Below are 22725 nucleotides of genomic sequence, written 5' to 3' on the forward strand. Positions count from 1 at the left end.
TCGGACGAGGACCGGAAAATGATAAAAAATCATTGACTACGATAAAATCGCGGCGGCAATTGGAATTTTCGTAACGCGCGACGTGCAACTAAATTCTTTTCGCTTATTTATATCAATTTCATTTGTATGTACGCGTTACATCGACAGAATTTAACACGCAATCTTCACGTAATACGGAATTCCATCATTTTATTGGCAAAAATAATATGCCGGCGATCACATTGTCCTTTCATCGTCGATATTGCCAATAATGCATTCACGTTGTTGCGTATATAGCACGCGTATATAGCAATATTGAAATCATAGAAAGGTATTCGAGATCCCGCGTTTCTCCCGCAGTGACGCCCATCGGGGTTTGGAGGTGAAAAAACAATGCTGCAACGACCCGAACCCCCTTTCGCCTCGATCACGATGGAGACCCTTTCCGCGCGCTCTCTTATCTCCTTTCTCTCTTTATCTCGCCGGTCTTCTGTCTTCTCTTTTCTCTTTCTTTATCTCCCTTTCTCTCCCGCGCGCCTGCTTGTTCCCTTCTTGCCACCCTCTGGTGAAAATTCTTCTGCATGCCTCTACGTCGTCTGGGCTCGCGCAACGCCGTACAATGCAACTCCGGGATGCATTGTGAATCAGATTCACTAGACAACCCGACGACGTCTCGACTATACGACGAGGGCTGTGCGCGATGATATCTAAAATAAACTAACTGCATTTCGGAGAATGTTTCTTGAACAATGTCCCGAGGATTACCAGCGCACCGATCCCGCATGCACGTTCGATCGCTCGATATTATTGGGAATGTGGGAGACAAGACGCGATCCATCACATAAATGAAACATATCCTTGTATAAAAAGATTGTAGATGCTTTGTAAAAAAAGGAACCATATTTTCAAAAAATTTAAGTGGAAATTCAGAACGGTTTTTGATTACTTGTTTCGGCTATATCCTAATTACATTTGATTCTTAGAAGTCACCTTTGATTAAAAATAATTTTAAAGATTTTTGAAAATGTTCTATAAATAAATCGCAAAAGTAAAAACAAAATATATTGTAATGATGTATTCTTTGTTAGCTTGTTCCGTATAATTCTGCTTGCACAACTAAATGATGTTAAAAAGAGTTTGCAAGAGCGGCAGAATTACCCTCACTTTCAAGGCAACTACAACTATTTTTTTTTCAGACTATTATAATTGTTTCAAAGGAAATTTATTCTGTTGATCTATTTTCCATATCTTTCTCGCTGAGAAAGAAATGAAAGTAGCAACGACGCTCTTCGACAAAAGCGCAAAAAATTAAAAAGTACGTCTGTGCCCTTGCTTGTTGGGTCTTTTTAACATCAATTCTTTATAGAAAGTGCGAAGAAAGTGCGTTCTTCTCCCTTTGGCGTTATAAAAGTATCGACATTATCGGGAGAACAGCTGAAGACCTAAATAACTCCCTTTGAATAGCGCATGTACGTATAAGAGAGTTCTTAGAACGATGCGACAACGAAAGGTTAGCTTTAATATGCGTTGTAGCTAATTTATTAAAATGATTTCTATTAAAAAAACAAAAGTTGCATATCAATGATTTTTATTCTCGACACTATCGAGATATCATCCCTTCTATGAGTTTTCTTCATTGCCTTCATTTTATTAATAGCATTTAGAATCTATTCATCATTATCTTGAAAAAAATAGCAATCACTATAGAACAATCGATCCACAGATAATGTATAACGTGTACATGTTCCACAGTATACATGGTTCAAGAAAGAAATAATAGTTTTAATATTACGCGAAATTTTTTTAAAGAAAAATAGAAATTATAATGTAGATTCCTAAGATTAAGATGTGCTGTATGAAGCAGGCCAGATCGAAAAATCTCCCTCGCCGGGAGGACGAGGGGAAACGAGCGGCGCCTGCAGCTCGCGCGATGATTGCGCCGTAATCTGCTTTCGCTTTGCTTTTCCGAGGAACGGGGGATGGCTGCCGCGTGATTGGCCGGGGGCGTCGTTGGGTCTTCCGTTTCGACCGATACATCGACAACAGTCGAGATACTTAGGGAGGATACACGCGGGGTGAGATAGATCTTCAAGGAGAAAGCGAGAGAGACGGAAAGGAAGAGGCGTCGGGGCAGGAAAACGAAGAGAGACGACGACGACGAGAGGGCGAAGGGGTGAAAGGACGGGGGTGAAACAACCCTCCTGACACGGGTTATCCTATAAACGATGCTACCCCCGCAGCAACGCATCGATAATCCGGCCCCCGGGGCCCGCATGCGGTTGAATGCTCGCAACAGTTACCATATTTGATTGCGTACCCCCTTCCTATCCTCCTCTATAAGATCGGAATATGGAATAATATGCCGTATCACGATCTAATACGGAATAATGTTTTGCATACTGTAAAGATCTTGCGCTCATTGCGTGACGATATGTGTTAGTTTTACGCGGGATTAACGTTATTAATACCGTTGGCAAATCGTAAAAGGATATTTTCGATTATAAAGTTGCGTGTGCGTCTAATACAGTTGCAATAATTAGTTTTGTATATGATTATGTGTAGTTATACAGGTGTCCCAGGTTTTTCCGTACAAACTTTAGTATATTCTATGAACAGAAAAATAAGAAAAAAATTATATATATATATATATATATATATATATATATATATATAGAATAAAAATATATACTATATACTACTTTTTACGAAAAAACCCGAGACATCCTACACATAGCGTGTAAGTAATTAATGATAAAATCAGTCATTGATTCGAGTATAACCTATTATTGATCTATATAATAAAGAGACAGCCTATTGCAAATTCTACAATCATTTTTTATAAGGTTAATTTTATCCCATAAGGCCAATTAATATGCAAATTAAGATGTAAATTATTTGATATTTTGAAATATTCTTTAAATTGTTATCATTACCTTTACATGCATTGGATTGTGTTTAATAATGCTTATATCATTTAAGCTTGGTTCAAGGAACTTTACTAAAAAAATAAAACGCATTATAATTATACAATGCGCATTTTGTTGGAAATCTTCAATCGCATGTCGTTTCATGAAATAATTGCAAACTATTTTGGACCTCATTTGATAAGTGAACAGGATCGCAAGTCTCCTCGCGATCGGTAAGATCGACGGGATGAACGCGTCGCGATAAAGAAAAAAAGATCGAGGGAGACTGTTCTTCGCTGCTCCTGACGCACCCCGTGTTACTGGGCTATAGCAGTGGCAATGGCGGGAAAATGCGGGGGAAAGACATCGCATGTGTTTGATGTGCCGCCAAAGAGAACACGCAGGGCGAGAGGCAAGAAGGGAGAAGGAGGGCGAGGGGGAGGAATACGCCGTCGGTGGCGGAGTAGTTTCGCGTGGGTTGGTCGGTCGACTGCAACCATGTTTCTGGGCACCCCCTCCCCCCTCCATCCCGAGCCGTCTCTCTCTCTCTCTCTCTCTCTCTCTCTCTCTCTCTCTCTCTCTCTCTCTCTCTCTCTCTCTCTCTCTCTCGTATGTACCGTTTTGCTTCGCGTTTCTCTGTTCCACACTTCGAAGGCTGCGCTTAAACGTTACCGGAAAATTATTACCGGAAAAGCGTAGCACACACGCGTGCGGCAAACCGCGGGACCCACCGACGGAATTACATTGATATTAGTATCGTTTGGCCCGACAGATTAATTAATTAAAACGCACCTCGCCTGCCTGCCGCCTGTGGTCACTCATCCCGCACACGTATTTGCGTTTCACGCTAGCGCTTTAACAGAATATCGTGCGCCAACAATTGTCGAAGACTTTCGTCGTACACGCGAGCAAAGCCCTTGCTCGGCTAAATGTAGCCTTGGCCAAAAGTACTGGCTAAAGATATCTTTAACAAACTGTATAGAATGTCATTTCTTCGTAGCAGCCGCGTCATCGAAAGATCGAGTGCGAAGAAATTCTGCACTGGAAAGCATGTCGTATAATAATTATTCAGATGTGGACTTACCTTTCTTCGCGTGCAATATATCCGCTGGATCCGGTGGCAGGGACGAACAATGGCTCGGACTCAAACTAGATTGTATCGACGAAAACGGGCTTCCCGCGCTCGACGGATACCTAGGACAACGACTGCTCTCAGTAAATATTGCAAAAATTCTTTTTTAAAGAAGAAAAACACTTGAATCTCTATTAAAAAATTCTTTTTGAATAAAAGATTTTAAAATTTTATTCCATTTCATATTATAAAAGTGGTCCTTATTCATTATGCAATCAATTATTTCTCTTGTAAGTCGTAAAGTTAAGTCTTGTAAACAAAAAATTGAAAATAAATTGGAAACTTCTTGTCATCGATTAAAGAACACGTGCTTTGCATAATACAGTTTTAACGAGCTTGTAATTTATCTGTCGATGAGCGTTAATTTTACCAGGGATTGGGTCGTGGCCAGGCGGTGGTCTGTCCGTTTAGTAGCCTGAGTTTATCGTAAACGCTCTCCGCCGGACTGCCGGCACCGACGCCAACCCCCACGGCGCCCACCCCTTGTTGCTGCTGTTGCTGCTGCTGCCTCTGCTCTTTCTGCGCGGCCAGATTCCTCAGTACCCTGTTGATCGAGGACACCTGCAATCCAAACACACATTCGCCGATGTACAAAACAGGCTAATCGTGTTACTGGCATAATCAGATAAACTCTACGCGTTTAATAACTCTTTGATCTATAGATCTGTTCGTTTTCGCTGCACTTTTAAACTAGTGCAATAAATTAGAATAAAAGAAAATATATATATTTGTTTCATTCTAACTTATTGCACTATGTTACACTAGTTGAAAAGTGCAGCGAAAACGAACAGGCCTTAGGATACATCTTGCATTTTGATACTTTTTGCGGCAAAAATACGCACAAATAACATTTTTTATTTACTAACAAATACAAAGAAATTGAGATATTCTATCACAATAATGATAGCAATAATCAAATAAAATCATGTAGATTTACGAAAGAAGATAATATAATAACATTCAAATTTTTTAAAACTTCAATAAAGACAGGTTTTAGTCGGAAATAAACACAAGATAAAGTTTAGCTGTTTGCTTGTGCTTCTACAATGTAATTCTCTAATCGCATTTTTACTTTCGTTTTAAGTTTATACATTCTCTTTCTTTCTTCCGTTTTAAAATTTTAGACAGCGAAAAGAAGAGAAGAAAAGAAACGCGTGGAGAGAGATTTCTTTTCTAAAGACGATCTTTGGAGGATCACCGAACGATGGTTCAGGAGAGTTTATTTCTCTCTCTCTCTCTCTCTCTCTCTCTCTCTCTCTCTCCTCTTCTCGATAGTATCGGATTTATTATAAACACGAAGTGTGCAAAGAGTGATGAAGATCCTCCGGGAAGGAAGGAGCAAAGCGGGAAGGCGCTTCTGCCCGATGAAATGCGACGAGAGCGGTAATTAAAACGATGCGGTGAGCGGCTGCCGGCGCCCGGCGTAGCGCATTGCACGAGGGAGTTAATTACCTCCGCCTTCAATTATATCCGTCTCCGCGCCACTCCAAGGGGATTTGGCTTCTGCCGACGTAAGTACGTAAGCACTCGCGTGTTCGCGGTGCGGGTTAACGCTCGCTACGCACGCATCACCGCGACCGAAAATCACGCGATCGCGATATGAAGTTTTCAACGGGAAACAAGTTTCGCGTTGCGTACGATTCTACGTCGTTATAAAAAATTATTAAGATTTCATACATTATTAATTTATTTATTTCTAATTTATTTCTAATCTCTTTAAAACACATATTTGAACGTACTTATCTTTAATTTCTCTTCAATTCTCATCTGCTCTCTTAATCTTTCCCACTTGCACTAAAAAATTGAAGATTCACGAATATTATTTTTCAGAGACGTTTTTCTATCACACATTCGTGTTATTTGATTTTTGTTTAGAGGTAATTTATATTTAATCGGACTCTCGCGCAAAACAAAAACAAAATGTTAAAAGTCGAGCTTTTCGTTTGCGACATTATACGAAATGATCTATTTTGCGCGTGTATACGCGAATGTGAGCGCGATGAAATATCTACGCCGCGGGCGCGCGAAGAATTTACGATCTCCTAAAGACAGGGTCGCTCTTTTTATTTTCGTATCTTTTATTTGTCTTCTTCCGCGGGCTGCGTTCGTCGCTTCTGTCACTTACAGCTCGTATAAATCCCGACGGAGCCGTAAAAGAATTCTCACGAAACTAAAGCGGCAAGTCCTCTTGCTGCCGATAGTTTCGCAATTTATTTCCTTACACTCTTGTATTATGCCACGCACGTCGCGGCAAGGACGCTGTATTAAGGATATAGTATAAAACGACGAATTTTTCAATTCTTTTGTTCGTCGTTAAGATCGAGAATTAATGCGTTCATGAAAGTTCTCTGTCTCTCAATATGAGACTTTGATTGAGAAACAAATGCGGCAATATAATTCTTGGGAGCAGCGTATTCGTAACATAATAAATATATGATAAATTATTATAAAGCGTTCTTTAACTTCAAGAACAATGCCTAATTTTTCTTTGCAAATCTTGAGCAAATTTTTTTTAGTTCCATACTTGGCGATTCGCTTAAAACAAAGCAAACTGCAATTAGTCACTTGTATGAACTCAACACTCTTCAGGATTTCGATGTAAGCGATAAAATTCCGATCCTCTTTCGCGCTTAATGCGATCTATCAGTCGGTAAATCTGTTATTGGAGTAAAGGTAAATAAGCCCGAAACACCCGGTAGATAATCATGATTATCTGTCGCATCTTGATTACGTTTTATTGCACGCGTCGAATCAAAAGGCGGGACGAGACACGCGAGAAATAAACCGGACGACACGGCGGTACCGAGCGACAGAATGCCGGATCGGTCATAGGAGATATTCGTTCCCCGGGGTTTGTTAGACCCGATGTCAGGGTACCACAGCGTTGAAACGAGCTGACATCTCGGACCCACCACCGAAGCGGAGCGTCATCCCCCTCGGCGCCCATGACTGCCACCATCACCGCCACAACCGCACGATCTCGTCGTGTCTCTCCGCCGCTGACGCGAAAGAGACGTCACCGGCACTCACCCCTCGTCTTGTCGCCAACATCTACCGATGTCCGAAACATACTGCCTTCACGTACCTCCGAAGATTCAAATGTCTTCCGTCAGCAAATTAACAACTCCGTGACGTAGGAAGGGGGGATCGAATAGATGACCGATACATGACTTCATTATGCTTCATTTACGTCCGACTTAAAAAAAAAATGCATTATTTTATGCGTATGGCTGATTATTTCATAAATACAAAATAAAAAAGTGTACATAAAATAGAAAGCATGATGTCGCTTTTCTTGACTTTATGTCGTTATTTTTTATTTCGATGATATTGCGATTCGTTGAGATTGGTATGCAATTGTAGGTACTTGTATCACGTGCTTATCAGAGCGCGGAAATCCACGCAATCTTCAGGCAAGCCGGTATATACCTCGATGATTTTAAGCCGTCTCTGTGAAGTTGGTCGATGTCAAAACCGATTCACAATGAAAAAAAGTCGTTGCCGCGCACAAAGAAGCACTTGGCGACAAAGCCAGAAACCCAACGAGCGACGGCTGCCTGTCAAGGGACAATCGGCGCCTCGCGTGACATCGAGTGTCCGGGCTGTTTGACCGTTTTTTGATTGACGTCAAACCGCAAATATCGTGCTGGCTGCGCCTCAATCGTTGCGATATATTTACGACGTGTGTCACCCGCGTCATTATTCGTGGAGATCGTTGTGCCGTGGAAATCGACACCACAATGAGCCCGCTTTTGTGGCGTGCCAAGCCAGGCGCTTTGCGAAACTACCAGGCACTCCCATACCGCGACACTTCCTCCTCAGACTGATCTCGAAAGTGCTGGAAAGTTCTTCTAGTATATATATATAAGTTGCCCCACTTCTGCATTAAATTTTAATGACGGATTGTTTTTGCCTTTAAAGCTGACTTTTATGAAACGCTTCAAAGATATACGAATGGTGAGGCTGCCAACAAAAACGGGCTCTCGATTTAAATTCAAACGAACCTTGGTTCCTCAAAATATAAAAATTGGAAACAAACGCACTGATGCTTTGGAAGCTATTTATTAGTCGAAATTAATTCAGTGTTGCTTTAAACGTTGGCGTTTCATCCGAAAGGATCGGACGGATAATGAAAGACACGCGAAGCGAGGACTCGCGACGTTTTATTGGCTCATCGTTGACAATGGGATTCCCAACACATTTTTGCACGGATACAGCGTCGCGCGATGTGATACGCGAATAGCATAAAAGGAACGTAGATATTATCCTTCATCCGTATATGCGCGGGCCCGCACAAAGGCGGACACGCGACGAGGGCTGGAAACGCGGCGCAAAGAGGAAGAAGCCCGGCATCGGATCGATGAAATTAGCATGAAGCGTGAAGAGCTCGAGGGTGGTCGATCTCTTAAAAAGGGTGTTGAATAGAGACGTCATAATATTGCTCTCGCGTGACACCTTCGCGATGGTTGTCCGACGGGAAATCTTTTTCGCCGCGAAAATCAGCGGAGTACTATTTCCAGGAAATCGTGGCATAAAAACTGCTTGCGAAACATATCGTAAATTGTAGCGGTTACTCTTTTACGATACTCGCGGCTCTTTCTGGAGATAAAACGAGTTAATTTAGGATCTATAAGGAATATATAATCTTTATATTTATAAACATAAAAAAAATAATCTATATATGATAATACATCTCTTTATAGATATAGATATAACATTTTATTATCATTTAATTTTCAACACAGGAAAAGTTTTCTATAAAATTATTATAGTTTATTATTTCTCGTATTCTTGTTTTCTAAAAAGAAAGGAAATAATTTCTTCAACGTATTTAAGATTAATATACATATATATACTTATAGGTCTAATATATTTTTTATAAGAATTTAGAAGATATATAATCTGTATTTACAAATATAATATATTGCTTATAAGGACATGTAAGTATTTAATCTATATTTATATAAGTAATATAATCTTTCCGGCAAAATAAAGTTCCCTCTTCCTTTCTTTCCCTTCAATCTTTGATTTTGTCTTTTTGCGTCAAAAAAAATTTCCGGGTGTGTGCCTCTCATTAAAATTTATTTGCTCAGAACATAAGCTATTTATTTCTTATATTGTGACTTATATATATATGTCTCGGTTGTGCGATGCGTAAAATCTGACTTCATCGAATGCACGTAACATTTTTTAATCGTGTATCGTGATATCATGGCGACGTTAAAGCGTAGAACGTATACGCAATAGTGCGTGCGTTATCTTTTAACGCAAAGGGACTGGGTGCAAACGAAGAGCGCGGCTGCAATTTTTACGAGTGCTTATTCGCGGTAGTCGCGTATTTCCTGATGCCTGGGTTCGTTCATATGTATATGTACGAGTCGAGGGTGTTAACCGTGAAGAGAGCGGAAGAACACGAAGGGCGCCACGACTTTCTCTTTTCCTCTCCCTATTCAGACTACTTCCGTTATCCTGGGGGTCCGAACGAGCCTGCTGTACAGCACGGCTTTATTATCGCGAAAACATCCTGGAAATAATGGCCGGGCGATTCGACACGCGTAATCAGCAGCACTTCATAAAACTTATTCAAAAGTCAAGTCGAGTACGCTTTGGAAGACACATAAATGCAGTCGCGAGTGCATTAATCCTAAATACATTGAAGGGGTGTAACCCTTTTCTTTTTAGGGAACAAAAAGAACGCGAGAAATAATAAACTATAATAATTTCATGGAAATTCTTCTCAAAAATGAAATAACAATAATAAAGAGGATATCAAAAACATCAATTTTCTAAATTCATCCGTTTCATGTTATTATATTAAAAAATAGAAAATTTCTCTCTCTCTATGGCAAAAGATGTAAAACGTGCGATAAGGTTTTTTATGATTCTTCAAACGCATCGGCGGCATCATAATCTTTTAAATGTCGTTAATAAATTTTCAAACGTCACGCTAATGTTACACAAACTAATTATATTTCCTGCTTGTATTCTTTAATGCTGACACGACGAGATTTTAAAGCGAAGAGTAGCACGATAAATTAAATCCGCGATAATCGGCTTTGAACGTGAATGTGGACGGAGATGGGCACCGTGAAAATCTATGGTCTCCATTGACACGGCGCGTTAATCGGGGCTTACACATTACTCGCGCATTATATATATATATATCTCTGCGCTTCCTATGCGCGTGTTTGATATTTGAAACGGAGGCTACGGGGGTGCGACGACACATCGGCACGTGCTGACGACATTCTCTGTGCATGTATAACGTATGCGCGAGCCAAAAGTGAGCAAAATGCCATAACCTGTCATTAAGTCACCCCTCTTGGTCGCACGTAGATCGAGGTGGATGCGAGCATCGAAATCACGGGTTCTGAGCTTCCTGTATCAAAATGATAAGAGTATCATACGTATATACCTTCTTTCCCTCTGTGGCCACAATTTTAAACAAGATTTCTCTGATCGTATTGCAGCTTGGCTATTTTTTGCAGACGCCTAAAATGTACTTGTTACAATTTACTATACGTATTATAAATGTGCCGTAGTATTTGATTGAGTATTTTGTTGAGGATTTTTATGAAATAAAACAATGGCATATGTAATGTGTAGTAAATTCTTTTGATAAATTCTCAACATTCGTAAATCAAAGATTGCAGTAACCTGTAATAAGCACGAAAATAATAAAACATATGGGAATCGCTAAAATAGATGTAATATTCGAAATTTCTCTTTTCTCTTTTGGAATCGACGCCGCGACAATCGCCAGAGCACCGATGCTGGTTGTTGCAAGAAAGAAAGGCGCGCGATTTCTCGGCGATTATTCGCAATTACGATCGTGACCAATTCGGAGATCCGAAAAAGTGCGGTAACAGGCGCGCCACGCGCCGATAGGTACCGGGGATCTAGTATAAATTCTGCAACCCTCTGCAATAGCGCGTACAAAGAGTCACCACCCCAGTTCGCGTGGGAAATTCGGCTGGGATCAGGATTGGAGGCGAAGAAAAAAAAAACTACGCGCGATAGAAAGAGAGAAACGTACAGGCTGACGTCTCTATTATGCGCGTTTGTGACAGACTAGCGGGCCCCAGTTAATTCGATCTGATAACTCGAAATATTCATGTCGCACCTTCGTTCGCTGGGGCGAATAACAGATCAGCGCGTGTGTGCTCTCTCGATTACAAATACTACAGCTTATCTCGTCATCTATCTTTTCATTTCATCTTATTATTTTACAGAAGAGTTGTAAAAAGTTTCAGAGTTGTTCAATAGAAACGTGAGTTTACATATATATTATATTTTATATACTTAATATGTTGTATATATTGTGTGTGTGTGTGTGTGTGTGTGTGTGTGTGTGTGTATATAAAATTGTATATATAATTATTACGTAACAAGACTACATTTTTCCTCAAACACATCAGTTAAAAAATTCTGCATAGCTATAAGTCATTGTAAGGAGGATAAAAAGAAAAGTAACTCATCCAAAACCTAGAATGTTATTAAATACTTCAAATCCACCGCTTCACGAAGAACGCGATAATTTAAACTAGAATTTGTAATTAACAGTGGAAGATGCAATTATCATTACCTTTTAAATCAAAAGTTTGAGATATAGTTATAGTGGAATAGCATAAAACGTGCGAACGAGGCGCGAAAGTATCCAAGCCAATTCCAGGCGACGGAGATGATTCCGCCCGGTGTATCGTTATCTCGCGAGCCATTATTCCAGAAGTTATCATAGTAGGTTTGATTTATCGCGTGAACCGCCAAGAAACTTGGTGCGCGGTCCCTAGCCCCACGTCGTGGATCGTATTCCAGCAGGGTGGCGGAATGTTATCGGTGAAGAGGAAAAGAAGAGTATATATAAGGTTAGCGCAATGTGAGACGTATGAAACAAATAAAAAATTAAATAGAATTGCATGTAACAAAAACTGTGATTATTAAAAATTGTGATCGCATGGCAAAAAAATTTGTACCTATTTTATGATAAAAAATAACAATTACATATGTATTAATTGCGATATATTACCGTATATAGAAGATTTGCTACATGATAAAAAATTCATTCGCGATTAAGTATATATATTTATGGGTGGTCATGTACGGCGTACCGAAAGCGAGAGGTTGGAAGAAAAGAGTCGAATGGTCGTGCGGGCAAGATACAAATTACATTTAAATAGAAGCCAAGAGGAACGCGCGGTATTCGCAATTTAAACAGAAAGAGCCGCAGAGAAAGTGAAACGGACCAGAGAGGGGAAGAGAATGGGGGAGAGGAAGGGAGAAAGAGAGAGAGGGGGAGGGCGGGGTGGCGTATTTCAAAATACGACGACGGCGGAAAAAGGATAGGAGGAACGAAAGAGAGAAAGAGGCACGGGATAAGAGAGTTGGTTGGAAGACAGAAGAGGAGGGTGTCTGATGCCACGTATAATCACAGCTTTTAATCTGGAACGGCCGAGGGCTTCTCTCTTTCTCTCGACGATATAAGGGCTACCTCGAAGGCGGTGAAGGGGTGGCGGCGACTCACCGCCGCCGGTAGCGCCCGTCCAAGAGGGGCACTCGGTATTTAGCAGCGCACCGGGGGTTCTCTCGGATAGCACGGGGGTGGCGTGGACGCCACGCGTCGCGCGTTATTGCCTCCTTTCGAACGAGTATGACGAACGAAGCACTAGCAGCACCAATCCCCCCTGGCTCCTCAGACTCTTGCGATCCATGACTGGCGAATGATGGTTAGTGAGGCACGGCAGGAAGGGAGGGATACCTCGGTTTCGCAGAGAGGTTGCCACGTGCGCCAACATTTAACAAACTTGCCACGCGTTCAAACCGGTGGCGACGAACGTTTAATGTAAAAACTAATGAAGGAAAATGAACAATTGAAATTGGTAATTGTCGGTAACATCTTAAAGATCAAGTGGTTCCTTCGATTTTAATCCACGATATCGAGAAACAATGATTTTTGAGGAAATGGCAGTATTATAGATGTATTATAAATGCACATTTTTCACATTTCGTGAATCTTTAACGAATCGACGACGTATACCGCAGTACCGATCGAACGAAGAACCGATTCCGAACTATCCGTACGATCTTGACAGTGAACGCGAAAGAGACGATGATCGATCAGATGGCGGATACGAAAAGCATGGCGCGTAAAGAGAGGCACGGTGTAAAAGAACGATCGAGGAATCTGGTGCCTTGCGGGGATATCGTGATTGCGCGTCGGTGACGCGGAGACAGGGAAAAGACGATGGCTTGAGTTGAGTAACGGGCGGTGAGACCGCGCACCAGTCTTTAAAAAAAAAAGGGAACTCGGCCACTCGAAGGGAGATCTCAGCGTCCGATAGTCACCGCCGAGAGAACGACGCGGAAGACAATCAAGGCTGGGAAGGCTGAAAGTCGATATCCTTCGGCCGCATCGGGCCGTGTGTAGTCCACGTACAACGAGCGTCGTTTACGAACGAAGCGACAACGACGATGACGGCAAACGCCCGGGCTGGTAAGATCGCCGATCGCTCTGATCGGACGAGACAGCCGGTGCACGGTGGATGAACTCGAACAGCAATGGCTGGAGTACGGTATAGAGTTGCGAGAGTAGTCAGCGACTAAAATGACGTTAACTGCTTCAACAGAGTTATTCCCTGCACGTCAGGGAATCCCTCCTTTTCAACCGTACGTATTTCTGTCGTCAAGAATGAAACAGTCTTTTAACCTAACATTTATTGCATTGGCCCGCAACAAAATGTTATAAATAATACGATAGATTCTTGTTCCTTTTTGTAATTGTACATGACAGAGAGAAATAGAAATGAAATGATGCTGAGACAATGGTATAATAAGATCCGTTTAAGAGAGCGTTTTAAATCACTTAGAAACTAGAGCTGATTGGTATTCTTGACGTTAATCCGGATATTTAATTTCTCCAAGTCCGTTAACATTTCTACAATTTCCTACAACCTTATCTGGAGACTTATTGAATTCTGAAAACACTTATATCGCGCGCGCGTCTGCTACTTCGCTAACTACTTTATTAAAGAGACATTAAACTTTCACAGAGTCACACATGCCAACTGCTATTCCATTTGCTTTAGCGAGAGAAACATGATCGGTGATCACACTCTCATTTTAAAAATATACCGTCGTAAGATTTAACTCGTGATTGAATCGACATCTCCCGTGACGTCATATTGGGACGCGAACGGCGTTTAGCAGAGGGCAGCGGGCTATACGACTTCTCCGTGACAATGGCTACGTTCTCGATGGACGCGGTAAGTAACCGCAACAATGCCGGGGGGAGACAGCTTCGGGGACGGTGGTGGAAGAACCAAAGTAATGGATGGTTCCTGGAACCCGAGGCGAGTGAATTGTTGGCCCCTGCACGTCCGCCTTGGAGACACCCTCGCCTTGCCCCGGCCGCGTAAATCAATGCACCCCTTCGTACTCTCACGCGCGCCACCAATCCCCTCGGTCTCCTCGTCCTCCTCTTTCCTCCACCTACACCACTATCTACACCGGCACCAACGTCGCCGTGGCCAACCCCTACTCTCTCTCTCTCTCTCTCTCTCTCTCTCTCTCTCGCTCGCTCGCTCTCTCTCGCAACAGCGGCGGTCCTCTCTTCTTCGCTCTGGAGAAGGGTGAGTTAGAGGGTGTCGGAGACGTCCGGCTACTGCATTATGTATTTCTCACCGAGCCGCCACTAACTTCCACTCTTTTCCCTTCCCCTTGATTCCTCGTCCCTCAGGCGCTCCTTCTTTTCCCTTTCATCCTCCTTTACCCGTTCTCCGTTCTTTCTCGGTGCTACCTTTCCGCGTTTCTCCTCCGACCGAGAACGAATCCTTCGCGTTGCTTAATCTTTTTTTCCTCGCGCGAACCGACGCTCCTTTTAATCACCCGACCCGTCGGCGTTGGCAGAGAGGTCGGTATCGCCACAGAATTAATTTCCTACGCCCATGAACTAGCGGTCGATCCTTCGTAACAAAATAAGATAAATGCGCGCGCGAAAATTCATTATAATTCAGTTTTCGTTTAATAAATAGGAATCAAGGAATTTATTTTCTCTTATCTCGTTCAATACTTTTTTTTGCTGATAGTATGAGTGATAACGCCGATTATTTGATCTCTTAAGCGTTGTTTCGCTCGCAACGTGACACAGCAAGCTACGCACGGTGGAGTACACTCAATCAAGAACGTTCTGCGCTTTTCAAGTACGTATAGGTGGTGACGTGTATACGTAACCAAGAGAAAGACTTGTCGCAGAGATGGTCACTCGCTTAAACAATCGCCCGATTCGCTCCAACACGTGGATACAGCGTGTAAACTCGATTCTCGGCCCGTTCGCCGCGGCGGTCGGTGACTATTAATTACAGGGACACGCTCGGCCACCGCTCGGGAAACCGTGCCATCCCACGCTCACCGTCTCTACCATCCGTCCCCCTTCCCCCGTCATCCCCGATTCTGTCGTGGTACCCGTGATTTTCCACCCTTGGGTCGGGGGAATGGGATACGAGGGATGGCCGGCTGGCGGCCTATATATCGCGCGATTTCGCGTACCAAAAGGGTTGGGCGGCGGTGGCGGCGGCGGTGCGGCATTGACATCCAACCAAATCCCCTTTCCTCCCGCTCCCTGCCGGATCAGACTGCCTGGAACCAGTTGGAACGACGGTGCTGGCCACCTCGACAAATGTAATCTCGTCGGCGGCAGCGGCGCTCCTCTCGCTTGACAGCGAGTTCTCCGCGGATGACGAATGTTGTCATCGAAACGCACTTTCCCCCCAAAAAATGGACGCCAGATAAATTGAATCGACGGCATCGCGTAAAATTGCCGTGAGTTCGACAGTCAAAATTGTTCACAGAAATAAAAACTACATTATATTACAACAAAGTATAAATTTTGTCTTCGAACAAAATGATACCTGAATAATATGTATCCGAAGTTGACATAATTTGTGCATAATTTAAATACTTGTGGATACGCCTTACCAGTTAATAATTAATTCCACTCCGATGTTTTAATCAAAGTATTATTGTAAATAAACTCGTTTTCGCATTTTAATATCTATATTGTCAAAATAGATTCCTATATTCCTAATTATTTCAATGTTTGAAAATTGCAAATATATGCTGCTTTTCTCGCTTCTAAGAGCTGTAAGAATTTGGTTATAAGTAAGCAAAACACCGATTTCTTACGTCGTAAGAAAGATGCACGTGGTATAATATGGAGATGCTCGATGGGGGTGAGATGTCAACGTCAGCCCTCGATATGGACGCGCATGGCCGTGCTGGCCGGTTCAACGAATGTAATCTCGTCTTGCAGTGACGCTCCTGTGTTACGCTTCGGAAGGAAAAAGGGCCCCTTCGATTCCTCGAGAATGTATTTTGCAAATTTACTACGATTTAATAATCTTTTTTGATCCAGTCTCTTTCAGAATACCATTAAATAATTTCGTATTTGCCAAATTTCTTAAAAATATGGAAAAAATCTTATAGAAAGTGTAAAAAAATTTCCAAAAAGAGATAAACAGATCGAAACGATCGATTCGCTATTTTTTCGAGAAATCAGGGGTGATTAAGAGCTACGACTTACGTCTCTCGAGTCGCGACACGTAATTCCCGTTCTCGAATGAGAACCGCTGTCGGCATCCCGGAGCCAGTGACGCGAGTAAACCAATAACGCGTCCGCCACGCCGGGTGCCAGATTCAAATCCGGCAGGGACCGAAACGGTATTCCACGACGAAACGGATAGCGGGGCTCCGCAGGACATTTCGAATCCGTCTCCGCGTCCTGCGGGCTTTACTGGTTTGTCGAGCCATTGGCTCGATTCGGCAATTCCGCGCGCGTTCGACTTTCCCGCGAAAGAGGACGAACGCGATCGGTCGTTTACACAATTTCGTACATGCAAAACTGTTGCTCCTGATGCATAATCTATTTAATCTATAGCCATTGCAACACTCGCGGCGCGGCGGAGGAAAAAGCGAACGACATTTTCTCTAGATTGTTGAAGATTCGATAACGACCGAAAGTATCGTCGAGTAAAATCCTAAAAATTTATCGTTAACATATTTAAAAAAATTGATTTAAATAACTACTATATGAAAAATAAAATATTATAGATATTGTTAAAATTGTAGATATATCGCGAACATAAACAAAAAATTATTCATGTAACAACAAGGTCTAGGCCGTAATGTTTATCACGATAAAAAATTTTGTCGTGACGGATAACAGATTAATAAAGCACCTTCAATATGTATAAGCAAAGAAATAAAATTTTAGAAGATTCCTAAAATCTCATTAACGTAATAGATCCGTGTAATAGATATCTCGCCCGACACATTGCCAACTCATGTCTCGGTAATGTTGCGCTGTAACGATCGGCAAAGAGCTGAGTGCAAGTAGAAAGTTTAAGCCACGCGAAGCGTGTACATTTCCCGATTTTGCCTAACTGAATCGGACAAGTATGTACCGAGTAAAGTTGTTAGGGCAAGGTGAAGAAGTCCGCAACAGGGCAAGCCTCGTTTTGGCGTCTTCGCGAAGGAAGCGAAAGGAAGAGGAAGAGACTTGCCAGAGGAAGGAGACCGAGAAATACGCTCGTTCCATAGGGTGTACGAAGCGTATCCAATTTGATGGCATTACAATAACGGGGGTAATGTCTGAGAATAATGAAATTTCCCCCAATCACCACGACTCGTCTAGAATAAGTTCCTTCGTTCCGTTCGTATCTTCTCTCATTTTCTCTCTCTCTCTCTCTCTCTCTCTCTCTCTCTCTCTCTCTCTCTCTCTCCTTTTCCTTTATTCCCCTCTCCTCTTCATCGAACTGAGGTCTTCCATCGTCTACCACACGCACACGGATGGACATGTACAGGAGGACCAGGGAAAATGAGTAGAAACGTTTTCGAATCAATCCCGTTCGCGAGTTATTTCGCTCCCCATCGGAGAAAAGTCGAGGGATCCTCGAGTACTTCCGTTCAAGAAATGGATTCTGGTCAAAAGTTTTCGAATGTGACGACAGTTACAAAAATTCTATGCACTCCTGCGACATTACGATATTACGTGAAACGCGATGAAAACTCGGAACCATCCATCGTAATGAACTTTTTCAAAATTCTTTTAACTTCAAGAAATGCATTTCAGAAAAATAGTACGTAATTAAATAGTATAAATAGTGTGAAAGAACATTTGTATTATACATGTAGTATATTGTGAGTGTCGTAAAAATAAACGTACATTTATATACTTTTCAGAAAATATAAAGATATTGATTTTATTTAAATTATCACACGAATGCAAAGAGTTAATTTTTTAATTATATCTTTTAGATAATATAAGTCATTGAATCTTATCCATTCTTACGCATTGCTATTGCAATGAAACGTTAACCCACTTTTAAATGAAAAAGTACGAAGTATCGAAAAACTTTGAACGCAGGATCGGAATTCTTTTTGACCGCTCGTCGTTTCGTTCGTTCGACGCCTCGTTCCGCCTCAACGTGGGCGCAATAATTCTCGAGCGAACTGTACGTAATGGAATATTACACGGGCCATTAAAGAAACGTTAATCTTGCCCACAACAAGTTCAGAAGCGCTCGCAGGATGTTCAAACGCGGCCGGGATTACGCGCCGGCTTTGATCCTCCAACGCCCCGAAGGCGCGCACCGGAGTCCGCAGCTTCCTGTAATTTGTTAAAACGCGAAATTCTGTGACGTCGCTGTTTGTGTCGGCGTTTCGTACCGGTTAAAAGTCACGCGGCTCCTTTAACGACTTGCCATATATAAAACATACTTGCTATTTAATATTAAAAACCGATCATTTTTTTTATCTTACTTTTCATTAAATTTTCTTTTTAAATAAATAGTCGAAAAAATTGCGATTCCGGAATAGACGGATTAGATATAAATATCTCAAAAATATATCGATGCGATAGACGTGTCGATATGCAGAAACATTCCAGAATTGCAAAATTAAATATTATATAATAACAATAATAAAAAGTAAAAATAAAGAAATTTTTTTCTCTTTTAGAAAGTTTTATAAATTAAATAGCTTGCTAATTTCTTCTAATTTTTTCCTTCTATTCCACACACCACACACACACACACACACACATTAATGTCTTCTTTGCTATATTCTTTAAAGCGGCCACAAGAACAATCAATATTTATTAATATTCAACAATAGTTTTGTATTATATTATGGTCAAATATTTTAGATTATGAAAGATTTTCTTTCATAATAATAAAGTTATATCGCGACTTTTGCAAATTGCTTCAAACGGAACAGTCTAACTTTCTCGATGTGGGTACTAATATTTTCGAGAAGAAGGAACGTACTACAGAGAAAAAGGAGCAGATAAACTCTCGACGGCTTTCTTTCACGGATAAGAGCGAGCTTTTGACATTTTTTTCTCACGTCGATATGAATGCTCTCTCGGTTCTACCGTCATTCTTTCTCTTCTCCTTACTCCCCCAACCGGAGACTTTCTTCCGTACCCTCTCCACGAGGGTGACTCGTGTACACCTCGGCGCTATTACGAAGGCGCGAGGGAGCAAGCTTCGGGAAGGGAAGACGAGACGAGGACGAAGGAGACGCGGCAGGAGACGAGAAGAGGTGCCGCAGGGCGACGTGGGAGAGGGCGGGAGGGAGGTAGAATTTAGCGACCCTCTTTCGCTTTTTACCCTAAGCGAGTCGAGAGCCCCTTAGCCACCGTTTATTGGACGCATGCAAATATCCATGGCAACGGCGGTACCGCGCCGTATACGGGAAGAACCAACCCCGCCGCGCCGCGCCGCGCGCCGTCGAGAACGCCGAACGTGCCGGTATACACGAGGATGGGGAGGTCCTTTCCTCCAGGTCGGAGAAGAAAAAATAAAAAAGAGAGAGAGAGAGAGAGAGAGAGATGTTAGAGAATTTCCTTTTGATCCGCGCATCGCCCTTCCTCGAGCAATCTCTTAATTGATTCTGCAAGATCGGTATTCCTTCTCGGTCTGGATACTTCTTCGGCTGTTATCATATGTGATCCAAATCGCCTATGGATTTCCTAGTTAAGGATCTAAGAGTTACCATCAAATTTACTTTCTTAACAAAATTGTTATTAATATATAAGTTAGTATTAATATTCAGATAACTTATACAGATAACTTCTCAGCTATAAACAATTAAAAATCAACGAGTTGAATCTCAGAGTGAATAAAGAAACTTTATTTGTCATCCACTTTCCCGCGAATTTACTTTACTCCGTTTCTCTTCAGATTTCTTTATTGTCCTAACAAAAATTAACAACTCTATGCTCGCGAAGTGTGTAAAAAAAACATTTATTCAAACTATTATGACGTAGGTATCCGAAGATGGTTAAGAGACGAGTATATTATCAATTATCTGCTGTCCATGTTAGTACGTTATAACTGATCAGAGGCATGATATTTTAATGATGGGCCCTCTATCAGCCCACGTGGAGCACGATCGCGAGACCGGAAAAGCGACTCGCGTTGGGGGAGCAACGGCTCGTCGGGGCGGAACCGGTTAACGCCAAATCGTCCGTCATTCGTTTGCGCGATTAACCGCCTCGCGTTAACAACATCAGCCGCGCCGCGACAAGGGGAGGAGTTTATACGTCGTCCTGGTCGCGCGCGCCCGTCCGAGTCCATCGGCTCGCATAAACATCCTCGGTACAACCAACCGCCACCCCACGGAAAACTGATTTCCATCCCCCATCTCACGACTCCTGCTATCTATGTAAATGTGGTCCTGTTTTGTGTGAGTAGACAAAGCCCCCGTTGACAATACGCCTGCGCGTTTACAACCTCCACCCGCCGAGCTGAAAGTCAGGCTCCATTACGGCTGTTTTGCGACGCGCTTTGTATTGTTGTCGCCGCCACCACCGTCACCGCCGCCGCCGACGCCGACGCCGACGCCGCGCGACGCCGAGCGACACTGATTCTCCACGAAAACTTCTGACATTTTCGTCAGGTTGTAACCAATTAACAAGCACAAGCTTCAACCATGGATTAATGAACCTTTACTACTTGATCTTCATTTACTGTCTCCGGTATTTGTGACTGACATAAAAAATAATGCGCGCTTTTAGTAAATTTATGTACGGTTTATTACCTTTTTCGTAGTATATTTAACAAATCAGTAAAATTTCGACAGTAAAATAGTCTTGAAGAAAGAAACCGATCTTATCTTTTATTATAAAATTAATTTTCAAAATTTGTTTACAAAGATAATAGCTATATGTTTTTTTACTTTCGATTATTCTTGCGTAATAATTATCATGAACCAATATATTTATCTGTCTATTAATTGTAATAATGATAGCAGAGTGATGACCTATTGGTCATTATAGCTACAGATCATTTCCATTAGTCGACGAGTAACGGTAAGAGAAATCATTGAATGGAATGTAGGCTGCACTTACGCTCGGAATGTTGTCGTTCGTGCACACGCCCTCCTGCAACAAGCGATCTCGGATTTCCCACGCGAAGATGGACGGGCACTCACTTTTGTAGAGCGAGATCTTGCTGACAACCTCCGCCGTTGCTACGCGCGGTTTACTGCCGCCGATGGCCCTGGGCCTTATAGATCCGGTCTCATAGTACCTACAACAATAATAATTTGCGGTACAATGCGGTAGGAAGTAGAAATACATACGTGGAAACACTATTGAGAATGAAACACTATCCTATCCCTATAAGCGCATGTTGTTCGCCGTATCATGGCTTAAACAGAGCCGTATAATGAATATAGAGTTGAGATTGAACAATATACCTTGATTGCCTCTTATGCAACAGTTGTTGAATATAGTCAAATGTATAATTTTTACGAATCATAAAATTTATAAAAGCTATCTATTATACATCTACCCGATTTACGCAAGATAAGTAGACGGACATGCGATTTCGCGTTTCGTGCAAAGTTACGTGTGATTAAGATTAGTTTCTTGATTGAGACGGTACGTTCAATCCGTTTAGGTTAGGGGGTACAGTGATTAATGACGGCGAAAACGCGTCACCGGACGGAGCAAGCAATACTGCAACCAACCTGCCGAGGATCTTGGAGACACAGCCGTTGCTGACCTGCAATATCCTCGAGATGTCACACGGCCGCGCGCCCGAATGCGCCAGCTCGACGATCTTTTGCCGCGTCGAGTCCGGAAGTGGCCGACCGCCGACGAAGACACCACCCAGCTGGTTCACCCCGCTGTGCCCTGTAAACGACGAAAGTTGTATATGGTTATTCTTCATTTAACGGTTTCGAGAACTAGGTAACAATAAATTACGGTGCAACAAGTTATGATAACAACAAATTGTCTTTCTTCCGAATGATCGTCTCTTCTTTTGATCTCTCTCTTTCCCAGTTTTCTCTCTCTCTCTCTCTCTCTCTCTCTCTCTCTCTCTCTCTCTCTCTCTCTCTTTCTCCAAGCGCACGACGTTCACGTAAGGGGTGTGGAAAATTCAAACGCTCCACCGCCTCCGGAGACTTTTTCGCATTTCGGCGAACAATACCGCTGTCGCCATAGATCATGTATTTTCCCTCCTCTCGTCCGCGGAGACTCACCCCGGAAACCCGTGAGGAGAGAAGAAGACCGCGGTCGGCTCTTTCTTTCTTTTCCGATTCGGCGAAGGGAGACGGGGGACGAGTGCAGGGGGTTGGCCGCGCGAGCGTCGTAACGTCAGCGAATCCCATCGTAGATAATCTTCGACTCATTGTGCCAGTGACAAG

General features: G+C 42.4%; 1 protein-coding gene across 7 annotated transcripts in view; it reads right to left on the bottom strand.

Annotated features, from left to right (window-relative positions):
- LOC143895584 (paired box protein Pax-6) overlaps nucleotides 1-22725 on the bottom strand; it is a 99421-nt gene that overhangs the window by 35332 nt on the left and 41364 nt on the right. For 6 of the 7 annotated variants that reach the window (XR_013256366.1, XM_077402828.1, XM_077402826.1 and 3 more), the window contains 4 exons: nucleotides 22045-22210; nucleotides 21422-21605; nucleotides 4388-4578; nucleotides 3970-4079 (listed from right to left, as the gene is read on the bottom strand). Coding sequence is in view for 6 of the 7 variants with exons in the window: in XM_077402828.1 (XP_077258954.1) it covers nucleotides 3970-4079; nucleotides 4388-4578; nucleotides 21422-21605; nucleotides 22045-22210 (651 nt within the window). In the remaining variant the exon portion in view is untranslated. The remainder of the gene's footprint in view (nucleotides 1-3969; nucleotides 4080-4387; nucleotides 4579-21421; nucleotides 21606-22044; nucleotides 22211-22725) is intronic. The other variant, XM_077402829.1, reaches the window with a different exon arrangement.

Source organism: Temnothorax americanus, unplaced genomic scaffold, assembly GCF_048541705.1.
Source record: "Temnothorax americanus isolate GAGA-0224 unplaced genomic scaffold, ASM4854170v1 Scaffold16, whole genome shotgun sequence".
Taxonomy (NCBI): domain Eukaryota; kingdom Metazoa; phylum Arthropoda; class Insecta; order Hymenoptera; family Formicidae; genus Temnothorax; species Temnothorax americanus.